This window comes from Trichosurus vulpecula, chromosome 3, assembly GCF_011100635.1.
Source record: "Trichosurus vulpecula isolate mTriVul1 chromosome 3, mTriVul1.pri, whole genome shotgun sequence".
In the NCBI taxonomy this organism is placed as follows: domain Eukaryota; kingdom Metazoa; phylum Chordata; class Mammalia; order Diprotodontia; family Phalangeridae; genus Trichosurus; species Trichosurus vulpecula.
Genome location: NC_050575.1, coordinates 400,711,171 through 400,730,405, shown reverse-complemented (window position 1 = coordinate 400,730,405; position 19,235 = coordinate 400,711,171). Strand labels below are relative to the sequence as shown.

Sequence of the window (19,235 nt, the reverse complement as noted above, 5' to 3'; positions counted from 1 at the left end):
GCTCCCCTGTCCTGATCTAGTGTCACACTACCATCACATAGAACTCTCCTTTGTAAATGCTTGGCACATAGTAGGTGCTGAATGACTGACTTCACAATCCAACCAAAGTGGATTGCTATATGCCTTCCTTTTCCCCCAAACAGAATACATCTTGTTTTCCCACCTCTGTACCGTTTCTTAGGCTGTTTCTTTTGCTTAGAATGTCCTTCTTCTTCTTACTCACTTGCTGAATTCCTATCCCTTCTCCTCTAAAGACCAATTCCAATACCACCTCCTTCAGGAAGCCTTCCCTGGGGCTTCACATGGCACTTTGCCCCTTTCTATGGGGCTGGCACATTGCAATCAATTGATGTATGCTTGCTGACTTGACTCTCTAGTATGCCCATTATGTGTTATTGTGTTATGTTATCATATGCTGTTATAAAATAACTGGCAAATTTAGCTCTTTACATTTGTGGCTCAACCTCCTGAGGAGAGTTCCATGAGAGAAGAGACCATGCTTTACCTAAACCTTGTATCTCACTCAGCACCCAGGGACAGCGCTGTGGAAGCCATTGGCTTGTAAGAAGCACTTGCTGAATTATAGTTAATTGAATTAATACCGAGTGGATAGGGGGGAAAGGGGCTAGTGTCCTCGACTTACTTTTTCCACTGGTCCATTTCTGACCCAAGCCCTAGGAGCCCTCAATGCAGTCAGGGAATAGAAATGGATACCTCATAACTTCTTGAAGGTATTGTGGGTAAGATTTGTCTAAATTCAAAGGAAAAACTATCAAGTCTCCCTCCACTTTACCATTTAGCTTTAGGCCCTGACAAAGCAAGGGAGAATGGCCAAATCACATCGCTAGCTCTGGTCACTCTGGGGCTCAACTGTCATGGCAGATCCCAGGACCCCAGCAAGGCAGTATGACTATGGTCTAGGCAGCTTTCTGAGACTAAGGTGCAGAAAAGGATTTGGCTTGCACTGGTCTTCCCCCTGGGAATTCTCTACACCAATAAAATCATGGGTCTGGTTTCTATCTCTATGGGGAAGAAAGGGGTAGGACAGAGGTTAGCTTGGTCTCCTGATATAAAATGAGGAAAATAGAGAGTAATCCACTGTTTCAGAGGAGCCAGATTCCCCCATCCTGACCCCTCATCCCCATTCACACAGGGAGTGAGAGGGGAGAGTTGAACTCCCGTTGGAAATGAAGTTGGGGTCAAGGGATCAGCTACCCTTCACCACCTTATACTTTTTCCTTTGCCTTCCCTCCCTCTCCCCTCCCTCCTGCCTGTTCTCTGCCAGGGCTGAGGACAGACATCTCTGCAACTCCCTTTAGGACACCTACTTTTCTTGAAGGTGCCCTGGGTGATCAGCATCAGAAGCAAGAAGACATTGAGGAACCTCATGGAGCTGAGGGTCCAGGCACCAGAGCCTGGGGACCTCTCAGATGATGTGTGCTCTTTTAAGTTGGATCCCCTGGCTGCCTTCTTATGAAGGCAGATGGTCCTGGAATCTGGCTCTGGACTAGGAGAGCTGGACTCTATCCAGCACCATTCAATGACTTCCAATCTTCTATAAGTACACCAAGTACCCAAGTACATGGGTCCCTGGTACCAGGCTGGAACCCACAGCACCTTTCTCATTTTCCCTGGTTCAAGTTTTGCCCCTACTTAAAACGAGAGGGGGAGTTTCATCCTCTGACTTTATATTTTTTAAGTTTTTATTTCATATTTTATTTTTCTGTGGTTATATGTAAAAACAATTTTTAACATTCGTTTTTTAAAACTTTGAGTTCTAAATTCTCCCCCTTCCTCCCTCTCACCCCTACCCCCATTGAGAAGGCAAGAAATTCCATATAGGTTATACATGTGTAGTCCCACAAAATATATTCATAATAGTCATGTTGTGAAAGAAAACATAGGGGAAAAACCTCAAGAAAAATAAAGTATGCTTCAATTTATACTCAGACATCATCAGCTCTTTCTCTGGGGACGAATAGCATTTTTCATCATAAGGCCTTCAGAGGTGCCTTGGATCTTTGTATTGCTGAGAATAGCTAAGTCATCCGCAGCTGATCATCTTACAATATTGCTACTAGTTTATACACAGTACATTTCACTTTGCATCAGCCTGTGAAAGTCTTTCCAGGTTTTCCTGCAGACATCCTGCTTATCATTTCTTATAGTACAATAGTATTCCATCATAATCACATACCACAACTTGTTCGGCCATACCCTCAATTTCTAATTCTTTACCTCAAGAAAAGAGCTGCTATAAATATTTTATACATATCGATCCTTTTTTTTTTGTTTTTTTTTTATCTCTTTTGGGATATAGAAGTAGTAGCGGTATTGCTAGGTTAAAGGGTATGCATAGTTTTATAGCCCTTTGGGCATACTTCCCAATTGTTCCACAGAATGGTTGAATCAGTTCACAACTCCACCAACGGTGCAATGATGTTTCATTTTTCCCACATTCCCTCCCTTTTGTCTTTACATCATTCATTTCAATATAACGGGCCACTATCCTTTTCTCCTTTTCCTCCTTCCATGGAAACTTCCCTTCTTATGAAGAAATGAAATTTTTATTAGAGACACAAACACAAAACAAGCAAACATGTTCTGAGCTGTTTGGTGAGCACAGTGCTAGGTGAGTGGTGAATTGGGATTCTGGGGCTGAGGTAAAATAATGGAAGATTTCTATTCGACATGATTCCTGTCCTAAAGGATGTAAAAGTATGGACAGAGGATGAGAAACAAACAAACTCTGAAACATAATATGATATGATGGAAAGGGACAAGAGTGGGCAAAGAAGGGGGGATGGGACAGCACAAACCAAATGAGGTTCCAGGGAAGGTTCTTGTCTACCAAGGGTAATAGGGAAAGCTTCACGAAGGAGAGAGCACACAAGATGGGCTTCAGAGAATGGACAGGATTTTAACAGGGAAAGGAGGGGAGGGAGAACATATTTATTGCAGGGAATGTGGAATAAAGACACTGAAGAGGGGGATTAAGCAGAGAGTTCAGGGTCTGGGAGGAGAAGGAATAGACGGACCACTGTGGTTAGAGTGGACAACACATAGAGAACAGCAAAAGGAGAAAAGGCTGAAAAGCAGTGTGGTAGCATCCAAGATGATGCTTCTGCCCTCCAGGCTAGAAATTGAGAGGGATTCTTGGAAAGGTAGCGAGTTCTCCATCATGATAGGTCATTGTGGATGGATACTGTAGATGACCTTCAATGTCCGAACTTTACTTAGCAAGCAATAGGAAATCACTTTACATTTCTGAGCAGAAGGCTGACTTCCCTGATCATTTTGTTTTCACTTCAACATTCAACCTCATTGAAAGCTTGTACTCTGTTCCTCAGAACCATTCTGGGCTTTGATAGCTGGGCATCTGTCTGTCCGTTGCCTTATCATGCCTAGATCCAGGCTTTTGCCTCACCTCCCAACCTTTTCCTGACCATGTTACCATGTGTGTGCACCTTGGTACCAGCTTTTCAACACCCCTTTACATGTTTTCTCCTGTTAGATTATAAGCTTCTTGAGAGCAGGGACTGTCTTGTTTATTTTTTTAATATTCCCAAAGCTTAGAACAGTGCCTGCCATATAGTAAGTGCTTAATAATTTCAGGCTATCTGTCTCTGTCTCCTTATCTCATCTGTCTATCTGTTTGTCTTTCCATCTGCCTGTTTAGCTATCTACCTGTCTGTCCACCTGCCCACCTGCCTACCTGCCCACCTGCCTATCTATCTATCTATGATCTCTCTGCCTGTCTGTCCATCTGCCTGTCCAGCTATTTACCTGTCTGTCTACCTGCCCACCTGCCTATCATATCATATCATGTCATATCTATTTATCTATCTATCATATCATATCTATCTATGACATCTATCTATCTATCTATCCATCCATCCATCCATCATCCATCCATCCATCCATTCATCCATCTATGACCTCTCTCTCTCTCTCTCTCTCTCTCTCTCTTTCTCACCATATTTCAGCCAGGCTTCTCCATTCTGCCTGCGAAGGGACTACTTACAGGTACAGTCTTGCTGCTGATATGGGGGCTGGCTTACCCGTCCTAAAGCAGCCTGGTGTGCTCCTCCCTCCCCAACCAGGAGGCTCACACTATTCATGCCAAATTTAGTGAAGACACCTGATTGACTTTAGCTCTGAGTTCAAGCATTCCAACAACCTCTGTTTCCCCAGTAGTGGGGGTTACAGGTATGTATCACCACACTTGATTTAGGATTTCTTAATTTTTTTTTAAAAAAAGATGAGGTGAAATAAAGAAATATCACTGGGAAGGCTAAAAGGGTCAAGGAAGAAGCTCTCCTCTCCCTATCTCTGTCTCTTCCCTGGAGGGAGTCACTGTTTTGCCCAGGGTCCCCTCTTTTCCTGGGGGATAACAAGGCTTCCCTTCAACACTCTATTCAGGCAGCTGGTGGTACATGGATAGAAAAGGCCTTGTGGTCAGGAAGACCTAAGTTAAAATCTAGTCTTAGACATTTACTGGCTGTGTGATCCTGGGCAAGTCACTGTTTATCTCAGTTTCCTCAACTGTACAATGAGATAATAATAGCACCTGCTTCTCAGGGTTACTGTGAGGATCAAATAAGATAATATTTGTGAAAAAGCACATAGTAGGTGCTTAATAAAGGTTTATTCCCTCCCTGCACTCCTGGTTCTTGCTGGTTCCCTTGAAGATCAGGGCCCCCTGGGGCTTCATTCCCAGAGCATGAACAGCATCAGGAACAAGAGGAAAAAGGGAAAATAAGGATGAGGGGGACTGTGGTTTTAAGGGCTAGAAGCCAGTGTGGATGGCAGATAGCTGTAGCTTTCTCAGCCATGATGTATCTACTGGAACCAGGCTGACTGGGGCCAGTTTGGGGGCTATGGGAACTGGAAACTGGACATCTTCCAGCTTTCTTGGGGTGGGGGAGGCTGGGTGGCGAATGTCAGGACATCCAGATCTCTTGTGTGTCATAAGGATTCCCTCACAGACCTTTGTAGGGTAAGCATGCCATGGGGGTGCTGATTTTAAAGACTGGTTCTCTGAGAAAAAACAAAGTACCCCTGATACCTTTTAAAGTTTAATCTTCATTATTAACATTTTAACCTTCACTTAGGTCTAGACTACCAACAAAACAAGAAATTAAGCCGTGATTTGTAGCATCCGCTGATTTCTGAGGTATATATATTCACGCTGAAAATTTAACAACCAGCTCCACGATTCTAGCAGACTCTTGTACACTCTTGGCTTTCTAATTCCACAATTAGACATTCATTTGTATCCTCTGAGTATGCGATCCTATCTCATATCATTCCAAGTAATCTTATGGGTCTCTCCTCTTCCCCTCAGGGTTTACAGATTATGGGTCTATGGGTGGAGAGTCTCCGGACAAGAAGATCTTTAATGTTGTTTGGGTTGAAATTTTGTTGCCTGTTAAGATGGTGTGTGTGTGTGTGTGTGTGTGTGTGTGTGTGTGTGTGTGTAGCAAGATGGGGAATGAAGAGACAAATAGAATCTTTTTGTAAAATTCACTATCTCCTTAAAAAATCTAAAAATAAATTTATAATCTACTTAGCATGAATGAAAATTCCCTCTCTTAATTATCCTTTCTTTCCTTGTCTACTTGCTCGGTAATAATGTTATAAAGGTGTGCACATTGATTTTTTCAGACACTACACTGTTGAGATTATAGTATAATATAGTGTAAACACAACTTTTATATGCACTGGGAAACAAAAAAAAATTCGTGTGACTCTCGGATCATTGCATATTCACTTTATTGCAGTGGGCTGGAATCGAACCTGTAATATCTCTGAGCTATAAGGTATACCTCTTCAGCCTCTTAGACTTAGTCACCTCACGTTTAGTGGAAAGGACATGGGCCTTGAAGTCAGGAGATTCCAGTGTGAGTTCTGGCTTTGATTCTTAGCACCAGTATCATCTTGGACAACCCACTTCCTTAGTATTCTCATCTATAAAATGTGGAGGTTGGATGAGTTCATGGGTCTCAACCTTTTTAACACCAAATTTTTCAGGCCTCCTTCCCCCTCCCCCAGTCATAGTTGTATTATTTTTGTTGTTCAGTCATTTCAGTTGTGTCTGACTCTTCACGACCCTGTTGGGGGGTCTTCTTGGCAAAGACACTGCAGTGGCTTGCCATTTCCTTCTCCAGCTCATTTTACAGATGAGGAACCTGAGGCAAACAGAATTAAGTGACTTGCATAGGGTCACACAGCTAGTAAGTGTCTGAGGCCAGATTTGAACTCAGGAAGATGAATCTTCCTGATTCCAAGCCCAATGCTTTACCTACTTTGCCACCTAGCTGCCCCAATTGTATTATCTGTATCTATTAATTGAAAGCTCATAAGAACAAAAGGCTACTGTGAATGTAGCCATACTTTTAATGTAAAGTAGTCATCTATAATGTGTAAAACAGGTCATTTTCCCCCAGCTCCAAACGTTTTGTTTCTTTCTCTGACTCTGACACTCATTTATATGTTTACTTAGTGTGCTGGGTCATGTTATGAGAGGGTTGATGTGGTTTGCCACAGCTCATGCATTTGCAGAGGGTTTGGAGACATCCCACCTCTGACACACATTACTTGTGTGACCTTGTACAAATAATTTAACATTTCTGGGCTTCAGCTTCCTTACCTGTAAAATGAAAGCATTGGCCTAGTTGGCCTCAAAGATCCCATCTGATTCTCTGCTCCCAGATCTCTGGGATTCACTGTGTGGCCTCACACACCCCCTCCGAGTTGATCTCTAGCCCATAAGATGATGATCTCCAAGGTTTTTTTTCTAACTCTAAAGCTTATGACGGATGAAATATAGAGAATAATTCTCATACTATCTTACTGAGAGGGCTCCTGTGAGAGCAAAACTTTGTAAAAGTCAAAGCGCTAAATTAATGTGAACTTTTATCCTTTTCCTCTGTCTACTCTAAGACTGATGTTCACTTCTCTCTTGTCTCTTCCCTCCTCTCTCTCAATCATTTCTTAGGTGTTACACAATTCTCGTCCCCGGGGTGATGAGAAATCAACCCAGAAAGCTATGATATCTAATATCAGGGATAGGGATAGAGACCAGATCTATGATTTCAATTGTTTAGGGAATTTCTAGATAAGGAAACTCACTTTACCAATGCAAATCAGCAACTTCTTGGCAATTTATAATTTGAGAGAATTGCCTAGACCAGAGGAGTCAAACATGCAGCCACAACTCTTCAAGTGCAGCCCAAACCAGATTAAAATTTAATTGGAAATTTTCTTTAAAGTCATCAATTTATTTTTTAGTATTCATTAAAAAAATTTAACTTCCAAATTCTCTTGTACCTCTTCCACTTATTGAGAAGGTAAGCAACATGATGTTTATTGTACGTGGGAAATGATGCAAAACATATTTTCATATTAGCTGTGTTGCCAAGAAAAACCCCAACAAAAGCAAGAAACGTTGAAAAAAAAGCATGCTTTAATCTGACATTCCAAGTTCACCAGTTCTCTCTCTAGAAGGGGATAGCATTTTTTTTAATCATGGGACCTTTGGAATTGTCTTGATTAGAGTAGCTAAGTCTTTCACATTTGATCATCCTTTCAATGTTGCTGTCATAGTGTACAATGTCCTTCAGGTTTTGCTCACTTTGCTTTGCATCAGTTCATATAAGGCTTTCCAGGCTTTTCTGAAACCATCCTGCTCACCATTTCTTATAGCACAATAGTATTTCATCACAGTATATATCACGACTTGTTCAACTGTTCCCTAATTGATGGGCATCCCCTCAATTCAATTGAAAAATATTTAACAAAATAAGCAGAAATACAATAAGACACAAATGATGTTTATTTGCAATTTTCTAAGTCAATATGTGGCCTGCAGGAATCCTTATGTATGACTTAATGCCCCCCTCTCCATTTCTATTTGAGTTTGGCACCACTAGCCTAGAACACTGAGACCTGCCCAGGCTTACAGAGCCAATATGTACCACCCTATGTCTTGCCGACACCAAGGCCAGGTTTCTATTCACCATGCCATGCTGATTGTCACCTAAGATTACATGATTAATATACTATGGAGAGCAAGCAAAGTGAGGTGCCAGAGAAAGCCATTATTTACCGAGGTGAGCAGGGAAGGCTTCATGGAGGAGAGAGCATCTGAGTTGGAAGTTGAAGGACAAATAGGATTTTAACAGACAAAGAGGAAGAGGGAAAACATTCCAACTAAAGGGAAAATGGAAGACACTGAAGGAGGTGGGCCAAGAGTTCTGAAGGACAGAGAGTATTCCATAACATATGGAGGACAGCATTGGGAGATAGCCTGAAAAGGAATTTGGTGATATGAAAGATGATGGCAGTGTCCTTCAAGTCAGGCCCTTTCCAGGGATTGGAAAGGATTCCTTCTTTTTCCTGATTGAAGTTCTTTTCTCATTTGGGTCTTTTTCAGTCAAAAATTCATCCAGTATGGGGCAGTAGTTGAAGGCCATCACGATGGCTAGATTACAAGGACTTGTGTTGAGTCTTTGTCTCTAAATCAAATGAGATAACATATTTAAAGCTTTGGCAAATCTGAAAGCATTATAGAAGTGTTAGATAATATCATCATCATCCTTATCACTATGTACTTCTAATATGGTCTCAGGAAGGTTGTTTAAACTCTCTGGGTCTCAGTTTCCTTATTTGTAAACTATGGTGATGATCTCCAAAGTCTGATTCAGCTCTATATGAGGAGGGTTTTTAACTGGGGGTCCATGAATTAAAAAAAATTATTTTGACAACTGCATTTCAGTATGATTAGACTCTTTTGTAATTTTATATATCCTGTCTTATGCAGTTAAAAACATTCAGAGATGAGGTTCATCAGCCTTACTAGAATGGACAACATAGTAAATGCAACCACAACACAAAACAGATGAAGAATCCCTGCCCCACATCCTAAGATCCAGGAGCTATGTAGTAATGGGAATCTGAGCAACATCCCCGAATCCAGGGGCTTCTGCGAAGGCCTTGGAATTAGCTCATTTTCCTGGAACACTAGTGGAGGATGTAGTTGATAAAGGGGAAATTCTCCTAACTCAGGCTAGCTTTTGTTACAGATCCTGGTGGCAAAGGATCTGTACTTTATAACTAGAAGAGAAGTTGCCCCATCTTTCTTTCCTCTGAGCTGGGTTCCACTGGCCATCCTCAAGCCCTTCCCTTCACTCCCAATCTGAGAGTCCATAGTCAGGTAGCAAGTCAGGAGGGGAACTTGGCATTATTCTCAAAGGCATTCACTTCCCCTTCCTCCCACCTTCCCCAGCGTCATCCATTACTAACTTTTAATGCATGTCAAGCCACAATTAGAACAGCACTTTTCATCCTGTCCACATTCTTCATCATTCTGACACAAAGGTTCCTTAAGTCTATCGCAAAAATGTGGTTGAGGTGGGCAGTCCCAGGGCTTAACTGTATAGCAACACAAGAAAGCAGACAACTAAAGACAGGCCTAGAACTCAGCCCTCAGCGGTCTTAACCAGTGCTCAAGCTTTTTTATAAACAATTTTTCTTTCTTTCTTTTATTTTTTGGAGGGGGGAAGGCAGGGCAATTGGGGCTAAGTGACTTGTCCAAGGTCACACAACTAGTAAATGTGTCAAGTGTCTGAGACCGGATTTGAACTCAGGTCCTCCTGACTCCAGGGCTGGTGCTCTGCTCACTGCACCACCTAGCTGCCCCTGACATAATTATCTTTAAAAAAAGGTATTTACTATAATGGCATCATAGTCATAAAAGCCACAAAATATTTCCCTTATAAACTTGGGGCATACTCTCCCACAAATACACACAGCATCAGCAGGAAGAGTGAACATATATGTATTAGTAAAGAACACGCTTAGAGAACATATGTGTCAAGGTGACTCAGGTCTTGCAGGATCCTGAGATTCTACCTCTTCTTATGTCCTCACTGGGTGTGGTGTCTCTGTTAAGAATGTTTTTCTGCTGGTCTCTATGGTCATGCTCCTCTATGCAGCTCAATTTCTGACTGCCAAGACTATTTCTTGAATCTGTGGTTGGCTCTCTTTTCTGCTGCTAAGGGTCACACTTCCTGTAGCAGCATCAATTGATCTTTGATTAAACCTGAAGGAATTAGAGGGTGGCCAGTCATTGGCTCCAAAAGTTTGACTAGTCCCCTGGTGGCCCTTTAAACCACATTGAGACAATCTCTAAAAGTCAGAGTGTCCTTATCAGCAAAATGAGACTGAATGTTCCCCTTCTGTTCTAAGATTAGATACTATCTAAGACCAACTTGCATAGCTTTGCTCAGGGCCAGCCTAGATGCCCCAGATCTCTAATTCTGGTCATGTATCTGGCCAGCTTTGAGGAACAAATCTCCCCCCGCCCCAGATCTCACCTTTCCAGGGTGGGTTACACACCAAGCCACAACTAGTATGGCAGCATTTGTACGTCTCAGGGCAGTCCATGTCTTCCTGACAGGTCATGGAACAGTTTCGGTTGCCTTTGAAGGGGAAGGGTGGACAAAATCCTTTCCTGACTGGAAAAGAAGACACAGGCTCTCCCCATTAGACGTGGCCGCCTCTGCTTCCCACCAAAATTGATGTCACCAAAATAATATCCCTCTCTTCCTCCAAAGCATGGCCTAAACCTTTCTCCAGGACTTCTTCCCTCCTTTAATTCACTCCTCTATTCTTTTTCTAAGTCCATATGCATTCTTGTATGTGATTATGAAGCCTGTATCTTCTATGTCCTTGGCACTCTGCTCCCCATTGTGACTAAGACTAGGCTCTGAATATAGCCAGCTAACTAAATGTAGGCCATAACTAGTCTTTCTTTCCCCTTCCCATATACTAGCTCAGTCTGGTTTCTAATCTCCCCATATCCTGTATTGCCAGTTCAATCCTCCTTCCTGGCCTTGCATCTTCCCTTGGAGGGAAGGAAAGGACTAAGATGAAACTGTAGCAAACCTTCTCAGGGAGGAGGGACGGCCCAAGGAGACCTAGTGTTTGAGAAAGATGCCCTGCCAGAAGTTAAAATAGCACAGGGAGTTACAGGTTCTAAACCAACCTCTGCCACTTACAAACTATATGACCTCAGTCAAATAATTTTCCTCTCTCTGGGCCTCGGCTCTTCCCTTCTATAAAAGAATCCGCTTAGACATAGCTAGGTGTCAAACAGATTTCAGGTGGTCCATGAACTTGGATGGCAAAACAAAATCCATCTTCATTTTAGTAGTTGGTAGCTGAAATTTAGCACTTCCTTAAATAATGAATTAAAATGACAACACCGTTTTTCTGAGGTGTTCCTATTCTCCAGACTGCCAAGGGTCTGTCATATAAAAAAGCCTGTCATGTGACCTGTATAGTGTCTTGAAAGATGCAGGCAGGCTCCTCCCTTTTTCCTCATGCCCCGCCCTTCAGCCCCAAGTCTGCCATGCTTGACATCTCACCTGTCCCACCACAGGTCTGCTCACAGATTTTCTTGCTGGGAAAATTGTTGACATTCCCTTTGCATCCGCTGTAGAAGAAATATTTACAGGTACGTGCCTCTATGCTGTAGAACCAGCGTAAGTGAAAGTCATTACATTCGCCCACTTCTGGTGACAGCCTGCATATATCTGGGCAGAGGATGGAAAATGGGGGAGAAAGAATGGGAGCAGATTCCTCTCTCCTTGCTAAGGCTGCCTGGTCCCAGCCAGGGCTATTGTATTTGGGCTTGGGAATCTAGAGACTTGGGTTCTGCGACTCCTTACTCCTGTGTTCTCAAGCAAATCCCTTTCCCTGTCCAGGCCTCCATATAAACTAAAGGTTGGTATTAACCTATTGGTTTATACTTGTATTTTTCTGTCTCTTCTCTTGCTGATGTCTCATGGAGATTGGATGGAATAATAGAGGACCTTTGAAAGAAGCTGAAAATACCCTGCAAACAGAAAGGGCTAATTGAACCATCTAAAGGGACCTTAGGGGTCATCTGGCTAAATACTCTCATTCTGTAGATACAGGTGACAATTAGCAAACAACATGACAGAAGGGAATCTGTTCAGTTTTCAAGGATGGATAGAAAAAAACCCCAATAATGATTATAATAACTGCTTATGTTATCAAGAAAGCACTTTCATATGTATAGCCATGATCTCATTTAAGGCTCACAACCCTGGGAGACTAGGAAGACAAGTATCATTACTCATTTAATGAACAGGGAAACTGGATGGAAGAGAGATTAAGAAGCTCGTCTGAGTCATATAGTAAGAGGGGGGGAGAAGACTGGAGCCATATCTCTTGACTTCCAGACTTACCCTTGCCAGGGCCCTCTAGTTGTTACTGTGGATAAAGGGTTGGTCCTAGAGATAGACCCGAATTCAAATCCAGTCTCAGACACTTACTAGCAGTGTGACCCCAGGGCAAGTCCCTTCACCTCTACCCGCTTCAGTTTTCCTAATGGTAAAATGAGGATAATAATAGCATCGATCTCCTGGAATTTTGATGATCAAGCACACAGTAGGTGCTTAATAAAAACTCATTTCCTTCTTCTGAAAGAAATAAGTGTCTCCCTCCATCCACCAAGTTAATTAGGGAAGATACAAGCAAAGCGACCTTGGCAAAGATTCTCCATTTCTGAACCTTAGTTTTTGCATCAGAAGGATCAGGGTATAGGAAAAGATGCTTCCAAAGATCCTTTCCATCTTTATCAGGTAGATATTTTCTGGCCTATGTTTTGATCCTAAATATCTAATTTCAAGGGCTTAAAAAAACCTTCAAACATTAGCCAGTTAATGTCTATTATTCATTGAAGAGTATAAATATGTACTTTATGTTCATACATATACACATATGTATTTCTTAATTTTACATTTGTGTTATATTTAATTTTATATGCATTTAATGAATGCTTACTATGCAACAACCCTTTCATTTTATAGATGAGAGACCTGAGGCCTGGAGACTTGCCCATGGTAACAGTCATCATTCGAACCCAGTATTTTTTTCTTTTACCTTTTTAGGGACAGGTATATACTAAAATGTTGAGTAAGAAATGGTATAAAACCTTCCCCAAACGGGGGGTATCTTGTCCTCTAAGTAGAGAGTGGAGGGAGACTTTGATTTACAGTGTCTATGGCAAAGGAATAACTGGAATTTGCTTTGCTTTTTTTCCTCTAAGTTCTCACGATAACATACCCATTGCCTTTGCAGACACTGCTGAGAAGGATGGTTTGCTGGCCGTTCAGGATAAAGAGTCTGAAAAGAACAGTTGTCAGCCCTGGAACTCACTAGCTCGGCTTCCTCAGGCTTTCTGGGGCCAGCTGAGTGCAAAGCATCCAAGCCTTGCCCTGAGAGGCTGATGACTTCGCACAGCCCTGCCTCACTCAAATGGAATTCACTTGCAAGCCATCACCCTCCTGATGTCCCTGGTCCTCTTTGAGAAAGAAGGGTGGACGACAACAGCAACGACATCCGCAACGACAAACTGTGGGTAGAAAACCTAGAACGTGCCCTGTTTAGGGCCTTTCTTTACCTGCGTCTGGGTCCAAGCATTTCTCCCCACAGGTGAAAAAGCAGCACTTCATGTTTTTCTTGCACTGGAAATCCGTGTGACACTCTCTTTTTTCAGGAAAATCACAGGTTACATTTTGGCGTGGACATTTTCCTGGCTTTTCTCTAGGTTCTTAAGTACATTAGGGAGAGAAGATCAGATGACTGAAAAGATTAGATTAGATTAGATTATATCAGAACTGGAAGAGGTAGAGTGATACTGTAGAACAACCGTTGAATTGGGGGTCATAGGACCCGAGTTCAAATCCTGGTTTTTGCCATTTACTAACTGTGTGATATTGGGAAAATCACTTAGCTTCTCTGGGCCTCAGCTCCCTCACTCATAAAATGACAGGGTTGGATGATATGACTCATAAGGCACCTTTCAAGCTCTAAATCCATGATCTTATGAACATGGAAAGTCAGAGCTGGAAGGAATCTTAGAACACAGAATTGTCAGGACTAGAATTGACCTCAGAATAGAAGACATAGGGAATGAGTACTAGAAATGAAGGTGGGGAAGGACAACCTCCTTGCCCTCCCCCAAGAACTACCTAGTGGGATCCTAGGGAGTTTTGAGGAACTTTGTTTCTTTCTTTCATAGATGTCAGCCCATCTTAGGTGGTTTAGGGGAGTGCTCCTGGGAGTAGGGGATGGGTGGAGAAGAAAGGAGCATTAGATTGTAAGCTCCTTGAGGTCATGGACCATCTTTTGCCTCTTTTTGTATCCCCAGCAGTTAGCACAGTGCCTGGCACATACTCAGGGCTTAGTAAATGTTGACCGATTGAGATGCCCCAGCCCAAGATAGAATTCTGCTCTTATATTGGGTCCTGGACCACCCAGTGGTCCAAGGACCAACAAGAGCAACTATGTCAACTTCTCACAGTCCCAGACTCAAGCCAGGGGATCCCCCTGGTTTGGGCTGAGAAGAATTGGAGTAAAGGTCCCTTGGAGGTATAAAAATAATAATAATAATGACAACCCATATTTCTACTGTATTTCTGTTTTCTCAAAGTAACTTGGCAAAGTCAGCACAGGAAGTCCTATTCCCATTTTACAGATAAGAAAATTGAGACTTATAGAAGTTAGTGGTGTTGGCCAATATGACACTATTAGTAAAAGACAAAACAATTTATTTCTTTTGATCCCAAACCCAGTGCTTTCCCCATTGGGAGCAGGATCTCTTGCCTCTAATTAGAACCTTTCCCATCCCTTAATATTGCTTATGAACTTCTGTTCCGGACTGCCTGGCCCCCAGGCTGAATCAGCAACTGGGTGCTAAGTTGGGGAACATGGACCCAAAGCTAAGAAGTCAGAAGCACAGTGTTGCCAAAAGAGCCTGTTCCTGGGAACTAGGAGACTTGGGTTGTGATCCCTGCTGGGCTCCTCACCAGTTAGCTTGAGTAAGTCACTGCCTAGCTCCAGGCCTCAGTTTCTTCTTCTGTTACAATGAGTAAGTTGAATTCAATGATGTCCAAGTTCCATTCCTTCTTTTGTCATTTCTACCTTTATAATATCAATAACATGCACATTCCTTCCTCCCCACCTAATAATAATGATAATAGTAAAAATAATAGCCAGTATTCACATGGCACTTAAAAGTTTGCAAAGGGCTTAACAAATGTTAACTCTTTGATGCACATGTTAACTATTATTATGCTGCCACAAGGCCCTCCTTACCCCTCCTTTGGATTATTGTGATAGCTTTCTAATTGGTCTACCTGTCTCAAACTTCTCCCTCCTCCAATCCATCCTCCACTCAGCTACCAAGGGAATTTTTCTAAAACATGAGTCTGACTATGCCACCCTACCCCCCAGGAGATCCAGTGGTTCCCTATTGCCACCAGGATCAAATAAAAAGGCTTCAGTTTAAGGCTCATCATAATCTGGCTACTCCCTACGTTGGCTGTCTTCTTTTTACTCCCCTCCATGAACTCTCTAATCTGACTACTACCCTACTTACAGTTGCTCAAACCGGACAATTCATCTCTTGTCTTCCTGCCCTTTTCCTGGCTGTCCCTGATGGCCTGGAATGTTCTTCTGCTTCATATCTGCCTCCGGCTTCCCTGGCTTCCTTCAAGACTCAGCTCAAGTCCTACATTCTGCAAACAGCCCTTTCCCAGGCCTCTCCTCATCCATCTCCCCTTTTGCCCACTGTTAATGCCTTCTCTTTTCAGGTTACCTTCATATACTCTGAATATATCTTGTATGTAACTGGATATTTATATTTTGACTCCCCTATTAGAATGCAGATGCCCTGAGGGCGAAGATTGGGGGGTTTTATGTTTAATTTTCCTTTCTTTGTAGCCCCAGCCTTTATCATAGTACCTCACATATAGAAAACATTTAATGAAGGCTTGTTGACTGACTAGCATTCTGTTAATATTCTGTGAGTTGGAGATGAGAATCCTGGCTTTGAGAGATAGGTTCTTTCTTGAATCCTTGGATTTCTAGTTCATGGGGCCATCCCAGCTGCCCCATATCCGTCCACCTACACCAGAAAACTTGAAACACCTACAAACTTCCCTCATTATATATTCCTTTCTCCCCACTCCCTCCCAGATCCCAAAGGGGACTGTTTTTGCAGGGTGCGATTTCAGAAGCCCCAGGAAAGTCCCAATAATCATTCAATCCTCTCCACCAATCAGCTGACCTGGGATCTGCCATTTTTAACTTAACCTCTAGCTGAATACCTTAATCTTTGTGGAAGTGTGGAGACCTGAGCAGGGTTGCCCTCTACGCTGTTCTCAATCGTTGACACTTCAATGTGAAGACTCTGAGAGCAGGTGTGATGAGCTCTGATGGGAGGAAAAGGAAGTCCTAGGGCAGGACAGTGTCCCCAAAGAGGGCAAGGAGCACAGAGGCCATGGATCAGGAATGGCAACTCCCATTTTTCCATTTACAAAGTACTTTTCTCAAGGGAGAAGTTAAAATGGCAGAGTAAGAGGTAGCAACTTTGCTTCAGCTCCCTCTTCTACAACAACCTAAAATATGCACCAGATCTAATTCTTAGTGAGATAGCCAAGAAAGGGTCACCATGAGTTATTTTTCCTGGCCTAAGGGCAGCTTGGGAAGACAGAAAGAGAGGTCTGTGATCATTGGGAGCATAGCACAGAAGCTGAAGCAGCATTGGGTTCTGGTGGTGGCAGCCTGAACACCAGGGAAGAAAGAGATCCCAGGGGATCCCATACTATCATTGGAAGCAGGAATGGGTGTCATCTGGCAGCTCTGCCACCACTTACTCAGTTCAGGGACACAGTTTCAGAATGGAAAAGAGAGGTCGTGGTCACAAAAGGAGCAAAGGCTCTGCCTACATAAGGAGCAGACCAGGATGGTAGAGACCACTCCCTGGATCAAACCATATTGAAGCATTAAAAACTTACAGGCACCTAGAATGAGTTGCGAAAGCAGCAGAAGAACATAAAAGACAAAATCTCAGGCCAGACTTTTCCTCCCAAGTGAGCAGAACCCAACTCTAACATAAAGTCCAAAGTCAAGAAATAGGTTGAAATCATGGGCAAACAACATAGAAGTATCTGACCATAAAAAGCTTCTATCATTACAGGGAAGCTCAAGATAAGAACTAAAAAGAAGACAATGACTTGAAAACATCTATAAATAAACTGAAGGAGAAAGGCAGATTGGACACAAATCCAACAAGAATTCTTAGAAAAGCTAACGAAAGTGATTTTTTTAAAAAGTAAATTTTTTTTTGGAAATTAAATAAGAAAAGCAGAGGAAAAATTGGAAAAAGAAATTAGGCCAATTCGAGAAAAGTGTGGAAAGAGAATTAACAGTTTGGCAAAAGAGGTACAAAAATATTGAAGAAAATAACTCCTTAAAAATCAGAACTGGATAAATGATTTAAAAAAATACAAAACCTAAGTAAAGAAAATCATTTTTAAAAATTAGAATTAGTCAAATGGAAACTAATGAATCCATGAGACATCAAGAAACAAACAAGCAAAAAACAAAGTCAAAAGACTGAAAAAAATAAAAAGAAAATGTGAAATAGCTCATAGAAAAAATAACTGATCTGGAAAATAGATTGAGAAGAGATAACTTTAAAATTGTTGGACTATCCAAGCTTCACAAATAAAAAAACATCCTGGACATTATATTTCAAGAAATTATAAAGTAAAACTGCCCAGATATGTTAGAACCAGAAGGCGAAACAGTAATTGAAAGAATCCACTGATCACCTCCTGAAAGAAATCCCAAAATGAAAACTCCCAGGAATATTATGGCCCAAATTCAGAACTCTCAGGTTAAGGAGAAAAGATTGAGAACGGCCAGAAAGAAATAATCCAAATACCTTGGAGCCATAGTCAGGATCACACAAGATTTAGTGGTTACTACTTAAAGAAGTGGAGGGCTTGGAAATATGATATTCCAGAAGGCATAGAATAGCCTACTTAGTAAAATCAAGTATAATACTACAGAGGGAAAATGGATATTTAATGAAACAGAGGACTTTAAAGCATCCCTCATGAAAAGACCAGAGATGAGTAGAAATTTTAACATTCAAACACAAGACTCAAGATAAGCATAAAAAGGTTAACATGAGTGAGAAATCATAAAGGACTAAATAAAGTTAAACTGTTCATATCCTATATGTGAAGAGGATACATGTAGAAACTAAGAACTTCATCATCACTAGGACAGTGAGAGGGAGTCTCCTTAAAGTGCATGGGAATGAGTCTGTTATGTTGGGATGATCTCAAATGGATAATGGAAGGGTGACAAAGAGGGGATGAGCTGGGAGAAGGGGGCAACGAGAAGAAGAATGGGGAAATTTTTTTACATAAATGAGGTGCACAAGGAAGAGTTTACACTATGGAGGGGAGAATGGAGGATGGGAGCTGGCAATACTTGAACCTCACTCTCAACTGAACTGGTTCAAAGAGGGAAAAATAAACACACACACAGTTAAGTAGAGAATTTCCTCTTGCACAGTAAGGAAGTAAGAGGAAAGGGGGCATAGAGAAAGGATGGGGGATAAGAAAGAGGATAAAGTAAGGGAGGCAGTGGTGAGAAACAAAACAGACTCTTGAGGAGGGGACAGGATAAAAAAGACAAGGCTAAATCTAAAATGACAGGATGGAGAGGAACACACAGCTAACACTCATATTTGTGAATGTGAATGGGATGAACTCACTCATAAAATGGAAGAGGATAAAAGAATGGATTAGAAACCAGAAGCCAACAAAACGTTGTTTACAAGAAACACACTTGAAACAGAAAAGTACACAGAAAGTTAAAATAAGGGGCTGGAGAAGAATCTATTATGCTTTATCTGTAGTAAAAAAAAAAGGTAGGGGTATAAATTATGATCTCAGACAAAGCAAAAAAAATAAACCTAATGAAAAGATGATCAGGGAAACTATATTTTGCTTAAAGGCACCACAGACCATAAATTAATATCAATACTAATAGCGACAAAATTTTTAAAGGAAAAGTTAAATAAGTTACAGGAGGGAATAAACAGTAAAACTATACTAATGGGGGACATCAATTTACCCATCTCATACTCTGATAAATCTAATCATTAAAAAATAAAGAAGTTAAGGAGGTGAGTGGAATTTTAAAAAAGAAAATACGATGGAGCTCTGGAGAATATTGAAAGGGAAAAGAAAGGAGTATACCTATTTTTCAACTGTGCATGGCACCTACACAGAAATTGACCAGATATTAGGGCACAAAACCCTCATAAACAAATACAG

General features: G+C 41.7%; 1 protein-coding gene across 1 annotated transcript in view; it reads right to left on the bottom strand.

The window, feature by feature from the left end:
- The window catches only part of LOC118842696 (WAP four-disulfide core domain protein 8-like), a 37,882-nt gene that overhangs the window by 12,850 nt on the left and 5,797 nt on the right, over positions 1–19,235 (bottom strand). The window contains exons 3-6 of the mRNA XM_036750085.1: positions 13,496–13,645; positions 11,433–11,600; positions 10,380–10,520; positions 9,307–9,435 (exon numbers count right to left, since the gene is read on the bottom strand). Of these exons, the coding sequence (XP_036605980.1) occupies positions 9,307–9,435; positions 10,380–10,520; positions 11,433–11,600; positions 13,496–13,645 (588 nt within the window). The remainder of the gene's footprint in view (positions 1–9,306; positions 9,436–10,379; positions 10,521–11,432; positions 11,601–13,495; positions 13,646–19,235) is intronic.